This window comes from Hyaena hyaena, unplaced genomic scaffold (genome assembly GCF_003009895.1).
Source record: "Hyaena hyaena isolate Hyena2069 unplaced genomic scaffold, ASM300989v1 scaffold_54, whole genome shotgun sequence".
In the NCBI taxonomy this organism is placed as follows: Eukaryota; Metazoa; Chordata; class Mammalia; order Carnivora; family Hyaenidae; genus Hyaena; species Hyaena hyaena.
The window spans coordinates 2,688,758-2,706,741 of NW_024080685.1; the positions used below are offsets into that span (position 1 = coordinate 2,688,758).

Below are 17,984 nucleotides of genomic sequence, written 5' to 3' on the forward strand. Positions count from 1 at the left end.
AACTCTTATCTTTTGATATCTGCTGTTATGTGCACACTGGCCTTATTGCCCTCGAATACACCAAGCTCCTTCCAAACACAGGATCTGTGCAATTGTTCTTCCTTCTATTTGGAATGTCTCCTACCAGATCTTACCAAGGCTGCCTTTCTTCATTTTGGGCCTCAAATGTGCCTCTTCAGAAAGGCCTTTCATCATCACCCTCAGGAACTGCCCATCTCCGGTCACTATGACGTTCTCCACTAGTTCTACCCTCTATTAGTTATGTGATCTCGGGAAAGTAGCTGAATTAACTTTCTGTAATTAACTCAGTGCCTGAATTAACTCTTCTGTAAAATAAACAGCATTCCTTCTTGTAGGATTACTGCTGGGACTAAAGGAATTGTATTGTGCCCGGGACTTATTAGGATTGAAATTACTTTTTTTTTTTTTAATGTTTATTTATTCTTGAGAGAGAGAGAAAGCACAAGTGAGGAAGGGGCAGAGAGCCAGAGAGACACAGAATGTCAAGCAGGCTTCTGGCTCTGAGCTATCAGCACAGATCCTGACGTGGAACTCGAACTCACCACCAACTTTGAGATCATGACCTGAGCTGAAGTCAGATGCTCAACCAACTGAGCCAACTCAGGCACCACTCTTTTTTTTTTTTTTTTTAATGTTTACTTATCTTTGAGAGAGAAAGGGAGGGAGGGAGGGAGAGAGAGAGGGAGAGGGAGAGAGAGAGAGGGAGAGGGAGAAGGAGAGGGAGAGGGGGAGAGAGCGCGAGAACAAGCAGGGGAGGGGCAAAAAGAGGGGGAGACACAGAACCCGAAGCAAGGAAGCTCCAGGATCTGAGCTGTCAGCACAGAGCCCCATGCGGGACTCCTACTCACAAACCACGAGATCATGACCTGAGCCGAAGTCAAGAGTCAGACACTTAACTGAGCCACCCAGGTGCCCCTGAAATTACTTATTTCTATGTTGTTGCGGCCTTCCCTCAAAAAATACAAGTTTCCAGAGGGTAGGCTGTACCCGCTGGATTACTAGCCAGCACCTAGGAAGATTTCTGGCACATACTAAGATTCTGATATTTACTGACTGCTGTGTAAATCCTTCTCACTTCTCTCACACGTTTGTTACTGCTTTGAAACATCACTCTAAGTCATTTCCGAGAAGGCGTCATGTACTGAAACGTCACTCACATCTGTTCTCTAAGTCACTATCCTCATCACCAGTATGCAAGAATTTTTTTACCTCTACAAGTTTAGTTCACCTCTTTAAAAACATTAAAAAAAAAAAACTTCATAGGGTAATCAGATTTTAAAATATATGTAAAATCATAGGCCCTCAAAAATTAATCCTTTTTCTCAGCTCAGAGACTCGTAATATTTAACAATGATTTGACTTCTCAATGACTTCTTAAGTAAACTCTACCCCACCTCCTGACATGGGGCTCAAACTCCAGACCCGGAGATTGTCACATGCTCTACTGATTGAGCCAGCGAGGTGCCCCTGCAGCTGTTTGACTTCTATTCCGATTTTCTACTCTGCCTCATTACTTACTGCTGTGCTTCCTGAATGGAGTTCCTGATTAAGGGATCCTTAGTTTTAGGATCCGACTAATGCTGGAGGCTGTGATTTTACAATTTGCTAAAATAAAACCAGGATAAAAATGCATTGCATTCAAAGTTTAAATTTCTGGTATTTAAAACCCATTTTCTAAAATTAAATAACTCATCCTTTAAGGCAGATTGACACTTGTGGCTAATGCAGTGTTTCAAATCATTTCATACTAGTATGACTGCAATATCCTTTCTGAGCTTCAGTCTCCTTGGCTGTGAAATAGTTGACTACTCTTAACCTGCCTAAATATTAAATGAGATATAAAGCTACCAGAAATGTGTTCATAGTATATCTTCAAATATTATAGAAAACTCATTTTAGAAATAAAAATGGGTGTAAAGATATTTTACCGGTTGTACTGTTTTAAAGTGCAAGTGTCTGGTTCTCATTGATTTAGATCTTTATGCTATCCAGAACTCAAATCCTTCTCAATTCCTTTCATCAAAATACCTCCTAAATTCAACTGTCAAAAAATAACCTAAATCTATTTCCCTCCCTCAGACAGAAGTCTTTTCTTTTTTTTTCAGACAGAAGTCTTGAAATACAACAGCATATCAGTTTTCCTTCTTCCATTCTTGTCCTCCGTCTATTCTTGACATGGCATTATTCTATCACTCCCATACTTCATTTTCCTTAATGGTTTTCTGTAGCAATTAGGAAAAAAAAACCACTTCAAATTCCTTACCCTGGTTTTAGGTGATCTAGTCCCTGTATCTCTCCTACCCCACACACCTCTTACCATTTTTTTTTTAAATGTTTTATTTATTTCTAGGAGAGAGAGAGACAGCGTGAGCAGGGGAGGGTTAGAGAGAGAGGGAGTCACAGACTCTAAAACAGGCTCCAGGCTCTGAGCTGGCCGTCAGCACAGAGCCCGATGCGGGGCTCGAACCCATGAACCGCGAGATCATGACCTAAGCGAAAGTCGGACGCTTAACCGACTAAGCCACCCAGGCGCCCCACTCTTACCATTCTGCCACCTCTCAACCCTACTTCACCTACCGCAAGCACTTCGCATTACCTTCCATGCTTTTCCAATTTTCCAGGCTTTACATTAGCTGATCCCTCTGGCTGGAGTGCTGGAATGGGTGACTGAAGAACACCATTCTAAAGCTGGCACCCACTTGCTAGGGTCTTAACCTCCCTTCATGCTTTGCATAGCATTTACAACTATGGCTTCTCCATTATCAAGTAAATAAGCCTAGGGAGAGCAATGGATTGTCTTATTCGCTCATGTAATTTCAACATTAAGAACAGAGCCTGGGGGTGCCTGGGTGACTCATGGCTCAGGTCAAGATCTCGTGGTTTGGGAGTTTGAGCTCTGCATCGGGCTCCATGCAGACACCTGAGCCTGGAGCCTGCTTCAGATTCCCTGGCTCCCACTCTCTGCCCCTACTCCGCTCATGCGCTCTCTCTCAAAAATAAATATTAAAAAAAGAACAGGGCCTGGCACACAAAGGTACTCAATCAACACTTCATCAAATGTTAAATGGTTTGTTATGAAAACAATGGTATAATAGGGCACCTGGGTGGCTCAGTCCCTTAAGTGTTCCACTCTTGATTTCGGTTCAGGTCATGAGACTGAGCCCCATGTCAGACTCTGCTGAGTGTGGAGCCTGCTTGGGATTCTCTCCCCCATCCCCCACCCCCTCAAAAATAAACATCAAACAAAAAGCACAAAAAAACAATAGTATAATAAACTGTATAAAGGAAAATAGTATAATAAAGTAAATGCCAAAGTATTTACAGGGACCATCTATATGGATTAGACTAAGAGTTCATTCTTGTGGATTACCTGTATATTTTACAATGTGCACTTTAAAAAAAAACTGCAATAACTGGCTATTTCATATATTGTTTTTGAAACTAAAAGGCACAAACCAAAATTTTACACAATCCTAGATAACTTGATCTTTCCAAATCCAAGGTCTCACTAGGACTCCTGCCTCTTCACCCAGAAAGCCTGTTTTTCACTTGTGTTCCACGTACCATTTTATTCCTCCAATTATGCAACTGAGAAACCTAGAATTCTTCTTAGATAATACCCTTTCCCTCACCAAAACCTGGCCATTTTACCCCCCATGTCTTTCAAATTCTTCAAATTTCTAACACCAGTAGTCTAGTACACCTCAATACAAACTAGTACTACACTTTAGTATCATATCTTTTGACTGAAATACTGGCCATATCCATTCACCTGATTTAATCAATTTGTCACAGAGCTCCTTCAGTTTGTTTCCTCTGTAGCTGGAGATATTTCAAAATAGAATTACCTGCCTCTACTTGTTAAAATCTTCAACTTCAAACTACTCTTAGGATTAAGACCAATCAACCAAGGCCCTTGTCGCCCCCCCTTCTAAATATGCACCCACACACTTCTTACAAGCCTGAAAAACTGACAGGAGGGAGACAAGGGAAGTTTTGAGAACATGAGACTTCAAGTTTTTCTACATGAAATAGGTCAAAAAAATGAAATGCTCGTTATTAGAGTCAGGTATGCGTAAATCATTTAGAGAAAAGATATTACTTTGGACTTCCGAATTTAGAATTTTCTAGGACTTCAAAGGGGCACATGGCAAAAAAAAACAATTTAAAAAATGGGCTTCAGGGGAGTGGACGCTTGGATGGCTCAGTTGGTTAAGCACCCAATTTTGGCTCAGGTAATGATCTCACAGTTCGTGAGTTCTAGCCCCATGTTGGGCTCTGTGCTGACAGCTCTGAGCCTGGGACCTGCTTTGTATTGTGTCTCTGTCTCTGTCTCTCAAAGATGAATAAATGTAAAAAAAAAAAAAAAAAATTAAAAAAGTGTGTTTGGAACACAGGATAGATTGACAGGAGAAATGGAATAAAGTCAAAAGTACTAACAGTGGGGCACCTGGGTTAAGTGTCTGACTCCATTTGGGCTCAGGTCACGATCTCATGTTTTGTGAGACCGAGTCCTGCGTCAGAGCAGACCCTGCTTAGGATTCTCCCTCTCCTTCTCCCTTGTGCTCTCAAAAATAAACAAATTTGAAAGAAAAAAAAGTAACAATACTTGCAGAGAACATTACACTTTTAGGTACTTTATAGATTTGACTCACTGGGAATCCTCACAATCACCCACCTTCCAGAAGCACAGAACAAGGATCAACCACTGAATGGTGGAGTTCCCATTCAAGCCCAGTTGTCTCCAAAGCTCTCCTCTTGACTATTTTATCATATAGTAGCTACTGAATGGACAATCTATTGAAGTTGTGCCTGGCCTAAATGAAACCACCCAAAGTTTTCCAGGAAAGAGACTGTGAGTACAGAAGGGATTTGGAGGGGTTGGGAGATGGTAAGATAAAGCACAGAAAATGAGCAATTAAAGGAATATTAATGTCTTGTCACAAAAGTGAGAGCATTTGGGGCGCCTGCTTGGCTCAGTTGGTTGAGCATCCGACTTCCACTCAGTTCATGATCTCATGGTTGGTGAGTTCAAAGCCCTACGTCGGGCTCTGTGTTGACAGCTCAGCGCTTGGAGCCTGCTTCGGATTCTGTGTCTTCCTCTCTCCCTGCCCCTCTGCCTCTCATGCTCTCTCAAAAATAAACTAGCTTTAAAAAAAAAAAAAAAAAGTGAAGGCATTTGAAGTAGGCAGCCAACTTTACCACAACTATTAGAATGAAAAAAAAAAAAAGAGATCCAAGGACAAAGAGATCAATTAATTTGGCAAGAGAAGCATACAGAGTAATCTTCCTGTAGATGTTTAATTCTAAATCTGCATTTATAGCATTTTGCCCAGTATCTGCTCATGCTAAAAACTTTCCTATTAATTCTGAAGCATATTAAACATGTGTATAAATAGATTTGAAGATTTTAGTCTGTATTTGTCAAAAATACCCAGAAACCTTATTAGTTAGGAATTATTTGGCTTAATGACATAAATTATTTTAAAATATTACTCCCTGTATGAACCTCCTGAAATCTATCACAAAGGGAAATTTCTGTCGTGATGTAATAGTATTCATCTATCCAGTAACTTTAAAATAATTTAGGGGCATCTGGGTGGCTCAGTTGGTTAAGCATCCGACTTCAGCTCAGGTTCTCACGGTTCGTGGGTTCGAGCCTCACGACGGGCTCTGTTCTTACAGCTAGCTCAGAGCCTGAAGCCTGCTTTGGATTCTGTCTCCCTGTCTCTCTGACCCTCCCCTGCTCATGCTGTCTCTTTCTCTCTCAGAAATAAATAAAAAAAAATAACAATTTAAAAAATAAAATAATTTAGAACTATGGCATCAAATTAAGCAAGAGTCTACTACTAAATAGAAAGTCTTATGGAACACAGAATGAAAAGAGGAAAAAAAGGGTCTTTATTCTTCTGTAGTTAAAATATAAATAATGAGCAAGTTGTCCTAACTTAAAGGGAAAATATGAACATCCATCCACTAAATTTTCTTTCACTTGCCACAAACTATAGCATGATATCATAATTGAAATGAAGTTCCTTGTGTGGCTAAAATGTTCAAATATTTTATTCCACATCAATTTTCTAGACCAAATGAGAATTCTTTGCTTCAAATGTGGTTGTTTTCAATATAGTATGGCATTTATGTTTTACCCCTTGTAAAAATTGTTTTTACCCAGCTATAAAGTTAGGTAAGTTATTACATTATAATTAAAATTTAAAAAATCTTAAGTCTTACTTCCTTGACAATACTGAAATCTGGCTTCTCTCCAGTACAAACTTGTGAAGACTGAAGAAATCTTCATAAACAACAGTAACAGGAAAAAATCATTTATAACCATCCCTTTTAACAAAACTAAAGTCTCAAGTTCTAAAATTAAGTATGCATTAGGACCTCACTTTTCATTTGAAATATACACTTGTAAATGTGACTATACTTTCCCTTTAATATTCTTTTAGAGCTTGACAAATTTGTTCTAATTTCTGAATTGGTTTACGTCCATAACTTCAGATAACTTCAATCTTCCCATCCCTTTTCCTTCCCTTCTGATATAGGAGGTAAAAATCCTTTGTAAAACTCAAGTTTTGGTTTTTCTTTAAATAAATGTTTAGTAAGTAATCTGCTTTAGATCATTCTCACCTTCCTTGTATTTCATTATTGTTTGGATATTCTTTAACTTGTATACCCCAGTTAGCTATGTGAACTGGGATAGATCTCTTAACCATGTTCAAGTCTTACACTAAAATATTTTACTTTTTTATACATCAAATTTCACAAACAAGCAGCAGTTGATTTTAGAACAATTCCTTATTTTTCCTGAGGCGATATGAAATGCAAAATGAAGAAAATACTATGGAACACAAATCTACAGATTAAATTAGGGACATAGATAAATGCTGCAGACATCAGTAGTTTATTGTTTGTTTAGTCCAAACACATTCAAAATGGAAACTCAAAGAATACTTTTCCACCTGAAACAATTAAACTAGATTCTACTAGCATATAATGCTTAACACATTACAGCAATAAAGATGGTAATCCATTGTCTTCTATACCTACTAAAGCCAAGATGGTAAAGCCAATTTGGTTGCAATAGTGTCATAAGGATAGAATATTACCATCAAAAAAAAAAAAATTAGCAAATAACAGTAATGGTCAATGAATATTTTTACTCTGGTTCACTGAAAAGGGGACAAAATGTTAAAAGTCCACAGTACTGCAGGTGAACAATCACCATGTAAACTTCTCCATGTGATGGTTTTTTTTTCCCCCATGGTATGTAAAGACTGAAGCTGAATGGCTCTTTACTCTAATTTTCTATTACACTTAACATTTGTCATTACTTTTGGTGCCAAGAAAGTTTTCATGGGTGACGGGGCAATATCCTAGATTGGAAATTATATATATATTTAAAAAGGTAAGGACAAAGAAATAAAAGAATAGAGGGAAAATATGCTATAAAAAAAACCCGAAACACTGACAATAAACCACTTACTTAAAAGTAGTTTGAATAAAGGCTTCAAAATGCAAAAGTAATTTTCTGGTAAGAACTTCAAGTACTATACATCAGAAAGTGTAAAAGTGTTCAAACAGGAAAAAAAATCTTTAAGTCCCCACCCCCCCAATGGAAACTATGAGAAATCTGTGTCCCCCAAATATATGCAATAGTGCAAGAATTTTCCCCAAACATGGAAGACCTCTTTCAAAGGGGAAAAAAAGGAGAGATTTCACTTATATTGCCCAGTACATGAAAAAGAAAATATGTGCATCATTTGCTAGTTTACTAAATAGCAAACAGTCCCATAATTCAGAACCAGTTTGCTACTATGTCAAGTGCATTTTTTGTTTTTACGAAGATTGGAGAAGTCTTCCATGCTAACAAGCAGCTTTAAGTGGTCACACTTAATTTACCTCACTCCTAGCCTGAAACATCAGAAACTGTTATGTACCAAATGCTCCAAGCATAAAATTGGATATCCTTTGCCATACTTGCGGTTTACTGGAACTTGCTATAAAGACAGACAATAATCCAGCAGCTACAAACTTTGCTCACAGAATTGTTTAGAGATTCATGTAAAAATAAAAGATGCCGTCCCAGACTTAAATTCAGAGCCACTCGGGTGCTGACATCAGTTCAAGAATTGTGCAAAATGAATGACAGTTCCCTGCCCCCCAAATAGAAAATGCAAACACTTAGGAGCTGCTGTTCTTTTCTCTGAAAATTGCAGTATCCTCACTTCAGGTTTACTTGCCGTTTGTGGAATCTGACTGCTTTTAAAATGTCATAAAAAATGTACATCAGATTGATTGACTTTTCCAAGCACCTCTGAAGTGATACGCTTCAACGTTCACATTCATGCTATGAGAAAAGTCAACAAGAGACTTACTCAAATGACTGACTTCCTCCTTCCCTCTCCCTCCCAAACACACAAGACTCCCTCCCACAGAGAACACAAAGTTGTTAACTGAAGAACAAGGTAAATAAAATGCTAGTCAATTTACTGATTTTAAAGATACTGCAATTTTTATACACTTCAATGATTTTTCAACATTTTGCAGCTGTTTGGCTTTGCAGCACAGCAATTCATACACTATACTGTACAAAATTACCAGCAAGACTGGAATGATGTATTAATAGAAGGCACCATCATGCTTATTACATTACCAGAGAACAAAAATACGGTAAAGACAATTTTCACTGTACACAGCTTAAAGAAAGGGAAAAGGGGAGGAGGAGTGTGTTGAGCAGCCAGCCATTTCTGTACTGAAGAGGGGCAGGTAGAAAAATCTTAGATATGGAGCTACTAAATCTGGTCTAATATTCAAGACCATAGCATTTAAAGTTCTGATTTTTGTTATTTAGTTCATAACTAAATGATTCCCTTCTGGAATATACTTGTAGTCTTGTTAAGGTTTATGTTTACACACGCTGGTCACAGCAAGCAGATAAAATGCCCTCATCATTTCACAAACTATTCTCTACTGGAAAAAGAGATGAAAGATTTTTTTCCCCTGTTGCCTCCTGTTGCAGATGTCAATGTTAATGAGTTCAGAGTACCCATTAGTGCATTTTGATGAGTGCATAACAAGTTTTTGTTGGGTTGTATTTTGGGGGGAGCCAAGAAAAAAGGCAAGATTCTCCAATTGCACAAATTGCACTATTTGTGTTTCCAACATTAATAGGCAGAAACAGTAACACTTAAACAAAATGTGCAGCAGAGGATTTTTTTGACTCAAAGGACCTGAATTCAGTTGGGCATGTCCTTCTAAGTTCATTTTGTTGTAGACAGTTTAAGATATGGTCATTTCTCAGTCCTTAATTCTCCACGTCTAGATTTATAAATTAACAATGTGAATCCTGTTGTGAAATTGGGGAAATAATGTCCACCTCAATTTAACTGATAACCAAAAGATGCTTTTCACATCAAAGAAATGATCAAAAAGGCTGTGTCACATTCCAAAGCCAAAAAAAATTAACAAGAATGCAAACACGATGAATAATGTACCACTGCCAAGACTTTGCCAACAGTGGAGCTTCAGCGACGCTGTCCTGTGAAGCGGCCTTCCATTTGCCCGGTTCCTCTTCCAGAGCCAAGTTTCTGTGCCATGCCACCTCTTGGAGGAGGTCCTCTTCCATCCCGGTCACGCATCATTCCACCGCCCACTATTCCACGTGGACCACCAGGACCTCGATCATTGCGTCTGATATCCCTGCGATCATCACCACCACCTCTGGTTTCTCGCTCTCTTGCAGCTCTCGTTTTTTTCTCTTCCACATTTAAGCGTACTTCCCCTCGAAACATAATTGGCTTTAAAAGGAGAGAAAAAGATTTACGTGGGCAGGTTAGACAATACTGATGTATTCCCTTACTTACATTAAGTAGAAAAAATCCTAGGGGCACCTGGGTGGTCCAGTCAGTTAAGCCTCTGACTTGATCCTGGCTCAGGTCCTGATCTCACTGTTTATGAGTTCGAGCCCTGTGTCAGGCTCTGCGCTGACAGCGCTGAGACTGCTTGGGATTCTGTCTCCTTCACTCTCTTGCTCCTCCCCTGCTCACATGCACATGCGCTCTCTCTCAAAATAAACTTCAAAAAATAAATAAAATAATCCACATCTCAGACATTAAAACTACTAACATGTCTTTATTCTTTGCATTAATACCATTTCTAATAAACTACTTTTAGCTTTATCATTAAGAAAAGATTTTCTATGGCTTTAAAATGCACCAAGTTAGTATTACATACAACAGAATAATAAAGTTTTGAACTATGTACGCCCTTTCAGTCACTTACTTTTGCAATTAAGATTCTCTGAACTGGTTCAGAGTCATCAAAAACCACAAAACCAAAGTTTGGAAGCTTTCCCCCAACACCCTTGGTATTGATGCGAAGTTCCACAACGTTTCCAAAACCTGTGAAAACATATATTACACCAAGGGGATTAAATATTTTAATAGAATACTTTGCAGCTTTAACTGTTGAGAAATAACCTTAATCTACTTGAAACACTTCAAAATAAGCTGCAAGCTGCTACGTCCAGTGACAAATGAAGTACATTCACTCATATAAGTAAGGATGCTCACAACTATCCCGACCGTTTGTTACATTACTCTTCTGAATTAGTTCTTTCAAAAGGAAAGTTACCTGCACAGCTTCACAAAGACAAGGGTATTTTCTACCTGACTTATATTTGCCAAAAGAATCCCATCCTCAAATTTAAGAACTCAATGAACCCTTTCTTCTAATCTGTGTAACTAGGCCAGTCAACACTAAGTACAATCATGGGGAAACATCTAAGATAACCTTCTACTCAATTCTGATCAATTAAACTAATTGGTACCTGGAGATATACAGAATATACACACACACACACACACGTTTAAAAAAAAGTTATTATTATGAAAAAAGCTCTAATCCCTCTGCTTAATTTTACAATAAAGCAAATAAACTACTTACTCATGAAGAATTCTTTCAGTTCATTTTCATCGATATCATGTGGCAAGTTACCAACAAAAAGTTGATGACTGTCTGGATAGCGAATTATTCTACGGTTGTCAGATTCATTCTGTTCAATATCTCCTCTGCCTGAGAAAAGGAACAGGACAGACATTAAAGTTTATAATATATAACAACCAGTGCAAAGCAATGAATGTATAAAAGATATTCCTGTTTTAGTTTAATAAGATAGTGAGCTCCTTGAACAGAGGTGGAAGTGCCTATTATTAGTAGGTTAGTTACAAAACAACATGACACTAAGTATAAAGTAAGGGTATTGACTAGATTACTAAAATTCCTTGTTCTAGATCTACTGGTCTGATTATATGAAATTCCAACATTAGTACAAGTATTCCTCCTTAACCAAATTCTTGCCATCATCCAGGAACCAAAAAATTTCAGATGAGATGTATTTGTTTAGTATTTTGAAATTTACAAAATTACATTTGGTTGTATGAAATTATAGCCAAATCCGTAAATTTAATAGTAACAATATCTCACTTAAATAGACTATAGACATATTAATGTGGTCAAATTTATACAGAAAATTCTTATTTGATCCTCTCAATAACACAAAGAACACAATGAGGCATTTAAGAAAGGTATCACACAAGAAAAATTTGTGTAGTAACTAAATGGCATAAGAGAAGCTCATAATTTAAGGATCTCACCTAAGATCATAAGCTCAAGTAATAGCAAAACTAGGACAAACCCCAGTTCACATGACTCTGGTTTAGTAACAGATCATTTTATTTTACTCTTGTGGGAAAAATTACATAGGCTATTGATGGATACAATCTCCCACCTCCTCCCAAAAGCAATCTAAACATACTTAAAGAATTCAAATAGAGGTGCTACGTATATTAGCTAACAATGGAAACAAGTCAAAAATCATGGCAACTTACTTAATACCTAAGACAATCAAAATAAGAAGAATCGGGGTGTGCTTACTGTTTATCTGTGAAGAGATAAGAGTGCTAAGTAAGAGAGTAGGTTATTGGCAGCTCGGTTTTGAATTCTTAGAACCAGTGACAATAACCAAATAAAATCTGTCTCAAAATTTTTACACTTTCAAAATACATGTCTCCATCACATGTCAACTAATCCTCCCCTAAAAGTCCGTTGTTCTACCCCAGACTGTACTTTAGCAAGTTAAACCTTTAAAGAAATTTGGTATTAAAAGAAACTGTATATAAAACACATTATAGTTTTTTAAAATTTCAGTCTTTTACAACTTTCCAAGTGCTAAAATGCTGAAGGCCACAGAAGGGTTGACTCACCTGGTCTTGGTCCTCTAGGAGGGAAACCAGGTCGTTCTCTAGGTCGTTGTTCACGCACACGAGGTGGCTGAGACTGAACTTCTGGTTTAGCTTCAACTCTTGGCTAAAATACAAGGAAAAAAACCCCACATTATAAAGAACTCATTCCATAGGAGACGAAATAACTAAAGCAACTACCAGCAAGTCACCAGCAGACATAACGCTAATCTTAAGTTTAGAATATTTTTAACATAGTGTTCTATGTATGTGAATAAATTTTTTAAAGATATTCTGTACCAATCTAGGACTGTAGGGTACGTTTGTTTTCCCATTCAAGGATATAGAACTCAAAATAAGCTGCTTTTACAACCACATTTTTTTTTCAATAAATTTACATCCACATTGAGACAGCATTAAAGTTACTGCTACAAAAATCACAAAAATGCAAGATGAGTCACTCCATGTGAATGCATATGCAAAATAAAGTCATCTTTATTGTACACAAAACTATGACATATACTTTCTAATTATCTAGTTTGCTGCCCCTCAAATGTTAACAGTGCTTAGCCAATATGTTCTTTTTCTTAAATAGTTTATTGTCAAGTTGGATTCCATATAACACCCAGTGCTCATCCCAAAAAGTGCCCTCCTCCATGCCCATCACCCCCCCTCCCCTCCCCCCCCACCATCAGCCCTCAGTTTGTTCTCAGCATTCAAGAGTCTCTCGTGGTTTGCCTCCCTCCCTCTCTCCAACTATTTTTCCCCTTCTTCTCCCCCATGGTCCTCCATTAAGTTCCTCCTAATCCACCTTTACGTGCAAACATATGGTATTTGTCCTTCTCTGCCTGACTTATTTCGCTCAGCATTACACCCTCAAGGTCCATCCATGTTGTTAAAAATTTAGCCAATATGTTCTAAACTCCGCCCATAAATCTTAAAAATATTTAGATAGTTCAAAACATACAATTTTGCTTATTCTAAGCAACAAAAAAATACTACCTTTAAGTTAAAATTAAATAAGACAGAAACATGTGTAAAGCACCTCAGAATCAAGGAGTCCTTTAGCACCTTACTGTTCTTCCATATAGGAAAGGTATGCAAGACCCCAACAATTTTCTTTAACTGCACCCGAAGGGGGTGGGTCAGGCAGAGAGTAATAGAACTTTTTAAGATGCCTTCCAAAAATTTCTGCTAACTGCTAAAATTACACACAAATAATTAAAGTTAACTATTTTAAAACAAAATAACATCCACTATTACCTTTTCCTTAATTCAGTGGTATTTTCAATATTCTCAAACTCTTCGGGCCATCCACTGCTCAAGTATTTATGGTCCAAGGAAGGGATAAAATATATGCACCTTTAAAGAGTGCTGAAAACACTCAGCAGGATATGAAGAAAATGTCCTCAAAGTCAGAAAACTAGTGACTTCAGTTATGTCTTTATGACTGATCATCTCTGAGGACCTCAGTCCAGCCAGTGTCTCAAACTCTTTCATCACTTATATAACTATTATTATAACTTGCAAGGTCATATTCTGATACAAAGAGTTATACTTCTTCCAAAAATGACAATTTATTGTAAATGATTTCACCCACTGTAATCAAAAGGTACATTAATTCCTACCCTAGAAGTTTTTAACAGATTTGTGTGTCTCTTTCCACACTGTTTTTTTCCATGAAGACTTCTCATTTCCCTCAAGATGAAGCTGCTCCCCAGGGCACCTGGGTGGTTTAGTCGGTTAAGCAACCGACTTGATTTCGGCTCAGGCCATATCTCATGGTTTGTGAGTTCAAACCCCGTGCTGGGCTCTGTGTTGCTTGGTAATTATCTGTCTCCCTCTCTCTCTGCCCTTCTCAGGCTTGCACCCCCTTTCTCAAAAATAAATACATAAACATTTAAAAAAAAAAAAAAGGTGAAGTTGTTTCTCATGTTCTAGAATTTTGCTATTTTATTTATTTTTTTTACAAATAGTTTATTGTCAAATTAGTTTCCACATAAGAATTTTGCTATTTTAAAAACAATTTCAACTCTCTCCAGTTTTCTCAATTATTTTTTACATGTATTTATTCCTGTAAGGACTATGTCCTAATTGATTTCTACATCACCCAAAAACCAAGCACAGTGACATTAGGCAAAGACGGTCAATAACTATTGGTTCATTTAAAATTAAATTATATTTTTAGTTCATTAGCATGTAGAACAATGTTCTATGCCTGAAAAGGAGACCCATGTTATAGACCTAAAACCACTGATATCTACATTCAGAGTTTAATACTATACGGTAATTTGACCTGAAATGTGATGCCGTAAAAAAGGCAGTAATGTAAAGTTTCACTAAGGAGGCCTAAAAGTGCCAACAATTAAAGAATATACATACTCTAACAAAGTTTAATGAAGCTAATGTACTTCATTAAATGAAGGAAATTAATTAAAATAGCAAATGTACTTTTTAATTTAAAATTCTCAGAAAAACCTCAGATTCACTGAACCCAAATGTTATCAAAGAACTTAAGAGGTGCCCTCACTGACCTGATTTAAATTATTTTCCAAATTGACTACCCAAACAAAAATAACTACATGTACCAAAATAGAAAGGTTCTTCATTATCCTTTAAGGATTTAAAACTTAAAACAAATATAATAAATAGTTTCCAACGTCTTTCCAATCATTCATAGTGATGTAGCAAACTGACTGTCAGGAGATACTTGATGATGCCAACGCAAAAAATCCATACAGACCAGCATTCCTTTCAACAATTGATTTAATAGATGTCAACTAAGCCAGCTGTGAATTCATAATTAATCAGGCTCAATTTCATAATTAAAACTATTTACTCCGAAAAGATAAAATGGCTAACATGCTACATACTATACTTTAGAGCCTTAAAATTAATTCCATGCAACCAGAAAGTATGCTCAGGTGACAAATCCCGCAAATAAAAGTCAAACAGAATTATTAAATGAAAATGGAACCACCAAATCAATAACAGCAGGTAAAACCACAACTAAGTTCTTCAACTGAACATAAGCTAGTTACATAAACTAAGCCTTTTTACCATGAAATTAACTTACCTACTTCCTAATTAATTTCTACCAATATCCTAAAATTAGATTTCTCTTTTTATTAAACTATGCTAAAAGTGATAAAGAAATGGATACTACACCAAAATAATAAAATAAAATTGAAGGATTTATTAAATCTAGTGGAAAAATAATGAATCCATTCTAAATATAGTCTAAAGAGTAGAAAATTCTCTTAAATAGAAGTTTAAGTCGTACATGTTTAAAAATGTCTTAATAAGGGGATGGGCTACAAAATACAATCTAGTCCTCCTACAATTAAAAAAAATCTTCCCCTGGGCAAAAGGCTAGGATCTACTGTAATTTAGAAATGCCTTAAATACAGTACTCCTCTTTAATGTGAATGGAGATACACTGCCCTCCAACAGGCTAAAGAAATCTATAGGTTTACATGAGTCACAAAAGGACTCTGGTGTCCAACTACATAAATTCAAAGCCCAGACCTAGGCTATTTATACAGCTGTCTGACCTTAGGGTGAAGTACTCTGGGCCTCAATTTACTCATCCGTGAAACAGGAATAGTAATAGTAAACACCCTCACAGGGTGAGGATTAGATGAGAATGAATAAAAGTGCTTTGCACAATGCCTGGCACATACTGAAAACATAATAATCATTAGCTATTTTAACTTTTAAGTAAAAGTTTAAAATAAATGTAGCCAACACTCAGAAGATGAAGTCACAATCCAAAGGATTCCAAATGCAAATGTGATAAGAAATCAAGCATTTCAAAAGAAAATTCAGAAGTCACACTCATCAGGTCTTCAGATGGGTTGAAAATCACAACCAACACTTGACAAATTAATTTTCTTCAGTAAGACAGAATTCTGGTTTGTGACCTGCCATTATTCAACATTTCCTGAATATGTTAAGTGAAAAAAAAAAAAAGTATCCTGAAGCCATGTGTTTTGCTATTTTATGTAGCTGACTATGTGTACCAACACCATAAAGACTATCTAATGATTACAAGCTACTTTTTTTGAAACCTCAAAGTTTCACTGTTTAGAACATGTAAGAGGTTAATGTGCACTAACCATTTTAAATGTAAATTTTCTAGTGGAATGAAGTCTGACTCAAAATGTAGGAAAGAACAGAATACCCGTTAGCTATGCTACTGAATTAACTAAATTCTAATTAAGTTTAAACCATACCTAATAAACACATTAGGTAGCCAGTGTCTTATTTTCAATGTTTTGAAAGTTCTGAAATGGGTAAGATGATAAACAGATGAAAAGCAGAATACTGAAATGATCAGTTAAGTGAACACTACAGTCATAAGTTGGTACAGGCTTCAATTAAATGGAGTGAACCACTTACAGACTGAGAGCTTAGGCAGTGTACTTTTTAAGTTTTCTATTTTTTTAAGCAATGATTTTTATAATGCCACACTACTTTGTGCCTTTCCAAATTTCTTCCCTAAAATATTTTCGCTAAATAAAATTTAAAACTTTAAAAGGAACATTTTTTTGTTATTTTAAGAAGCCTTTTAAACGACTATATCTATATCTATCTATCTACAGATATGTATATTGGTAGAACCAACTTAATGTGTATTTCACACCCAAACCCCAAATACTACCTATGCAGATGATGGAGATTTGGCATTTAAAGTGGGTGCACTGACATTTAATACAGTCTTTTGTATATTTAATCCATAATTTCTGATTGACTCATTTAAAGAAGTATAAAAGAGATAAGCAATTGGCAATGTAACAAGGATACAATCCAATGTGTTCACAGATTGGTTACCTGTGAGACTGGTGCTTTAACATGGGGTGGAATTCCAGAGGAAGAAACAGTACCACTAGGAGGCAGGTTTTTACTGGTCACTGAAGCCCAGGAGAAAGCCTGCAGGAAATGCAACAAACCTAGACTACTAATCATGGAAAACCACCAACATTCCTATAGGGAAACTTCCAAATATATACTTTCTTTTCATTTCTAAACTATTGTTCTATATTGAAGGACTCCTCAAAAGAAAGGCACACACACACATGCCAGTCTATGTGCCAACTTTCAAAATCTCATTATGCAAGATTATCTGTTTTGTCTGAACTACTAAATAAATCCACAAGCACGTTCCTATAGGCTCTAAGGAGATGAACAATGGCAAACAAAACCACTAACTACACATGCTAGAAAAATAAGAACCTCATAGAACCAATTTCTTCCCCTTTTGGGGGAAGATAAGGTGTGTGATGGTGTTGAGGGGAAGGATAGGAAAGAAGAGAGTACTCACTGGAAACTTTAACAGACATTCACAAATTGAACAAGGAATCTCCTCCTCTCACTACCCAAATATACTTTAACCTTCTACTTTACAGAAAGATAAAAGATGTTTTAGGTAGGCTTAAACGATACACTATGGGTGTTACTCATCTTTCTAAGATCATTTAATTGGTGTTGTAAGGAAATTGCTCCCATTTAAACCAGAAATAACAGGTACCTCTTCTTTTAATAGGCCAACTTGTTTAAGTTGGGAAATTGCATGACTCCAGTTGCATTCGTGCATAGAGAACTTCTACAGAATGGAAGAGCAACTTTCGGCTATATACATGGACTCAAATAATTTCATTAAGAGACTAACCACTGCACACAGACAAGGATTAATTGTTAAGTTTCACTCTTAGG

The 17,984-nt window shown here is 36.7% G+C and overlaps 1 protein-coding gene across 2 annotated transcripts in view; it reads right to left on the reverse strand.

The window, feature by feature from the left end:
- Window positions 1–6,908: 6,908 nt before the first annotated feature.
- G3BP2 (G3BP stress granule assembly factor 2) overlaps window positions 6,909–17,984 on the reverse strand; it is a 29,124-nt gene continuing 18,048 nt past the window's right edge. The window contains exons 8-12 of one of the 2 annotated variants that reach the window (XM_039230944.1): window positions 17,103–17,201; window positions 12,294–12,396; window positions 10,975–11,103; window positions 10,312–10,430; window positions 6,909–9,827 (exon numbers count right to left, since the gene is read on the reverse strand). In XM_039230944.1, coding sequence (XP_039086875.1) covers window positions 9,555–9,827; window positions 10,312–10,430; window positions 10,975–11,103; window positions 12,294–12,396; window positions 17,103–17,201 — 723 coding nt within the window. In that variant the 3' untranslated portion in view covers window positions 6,909–9,554. The remainder of the gene's footprint in view (window positions 9,828–10,311; window positions 10,431–10,974; window positions 11,104–12,293; window positions 12,397–17,102; window positions 17,202–17,984) is intronic. The other variant, XM_039230946.1, reaches the window with a different exon arrangement.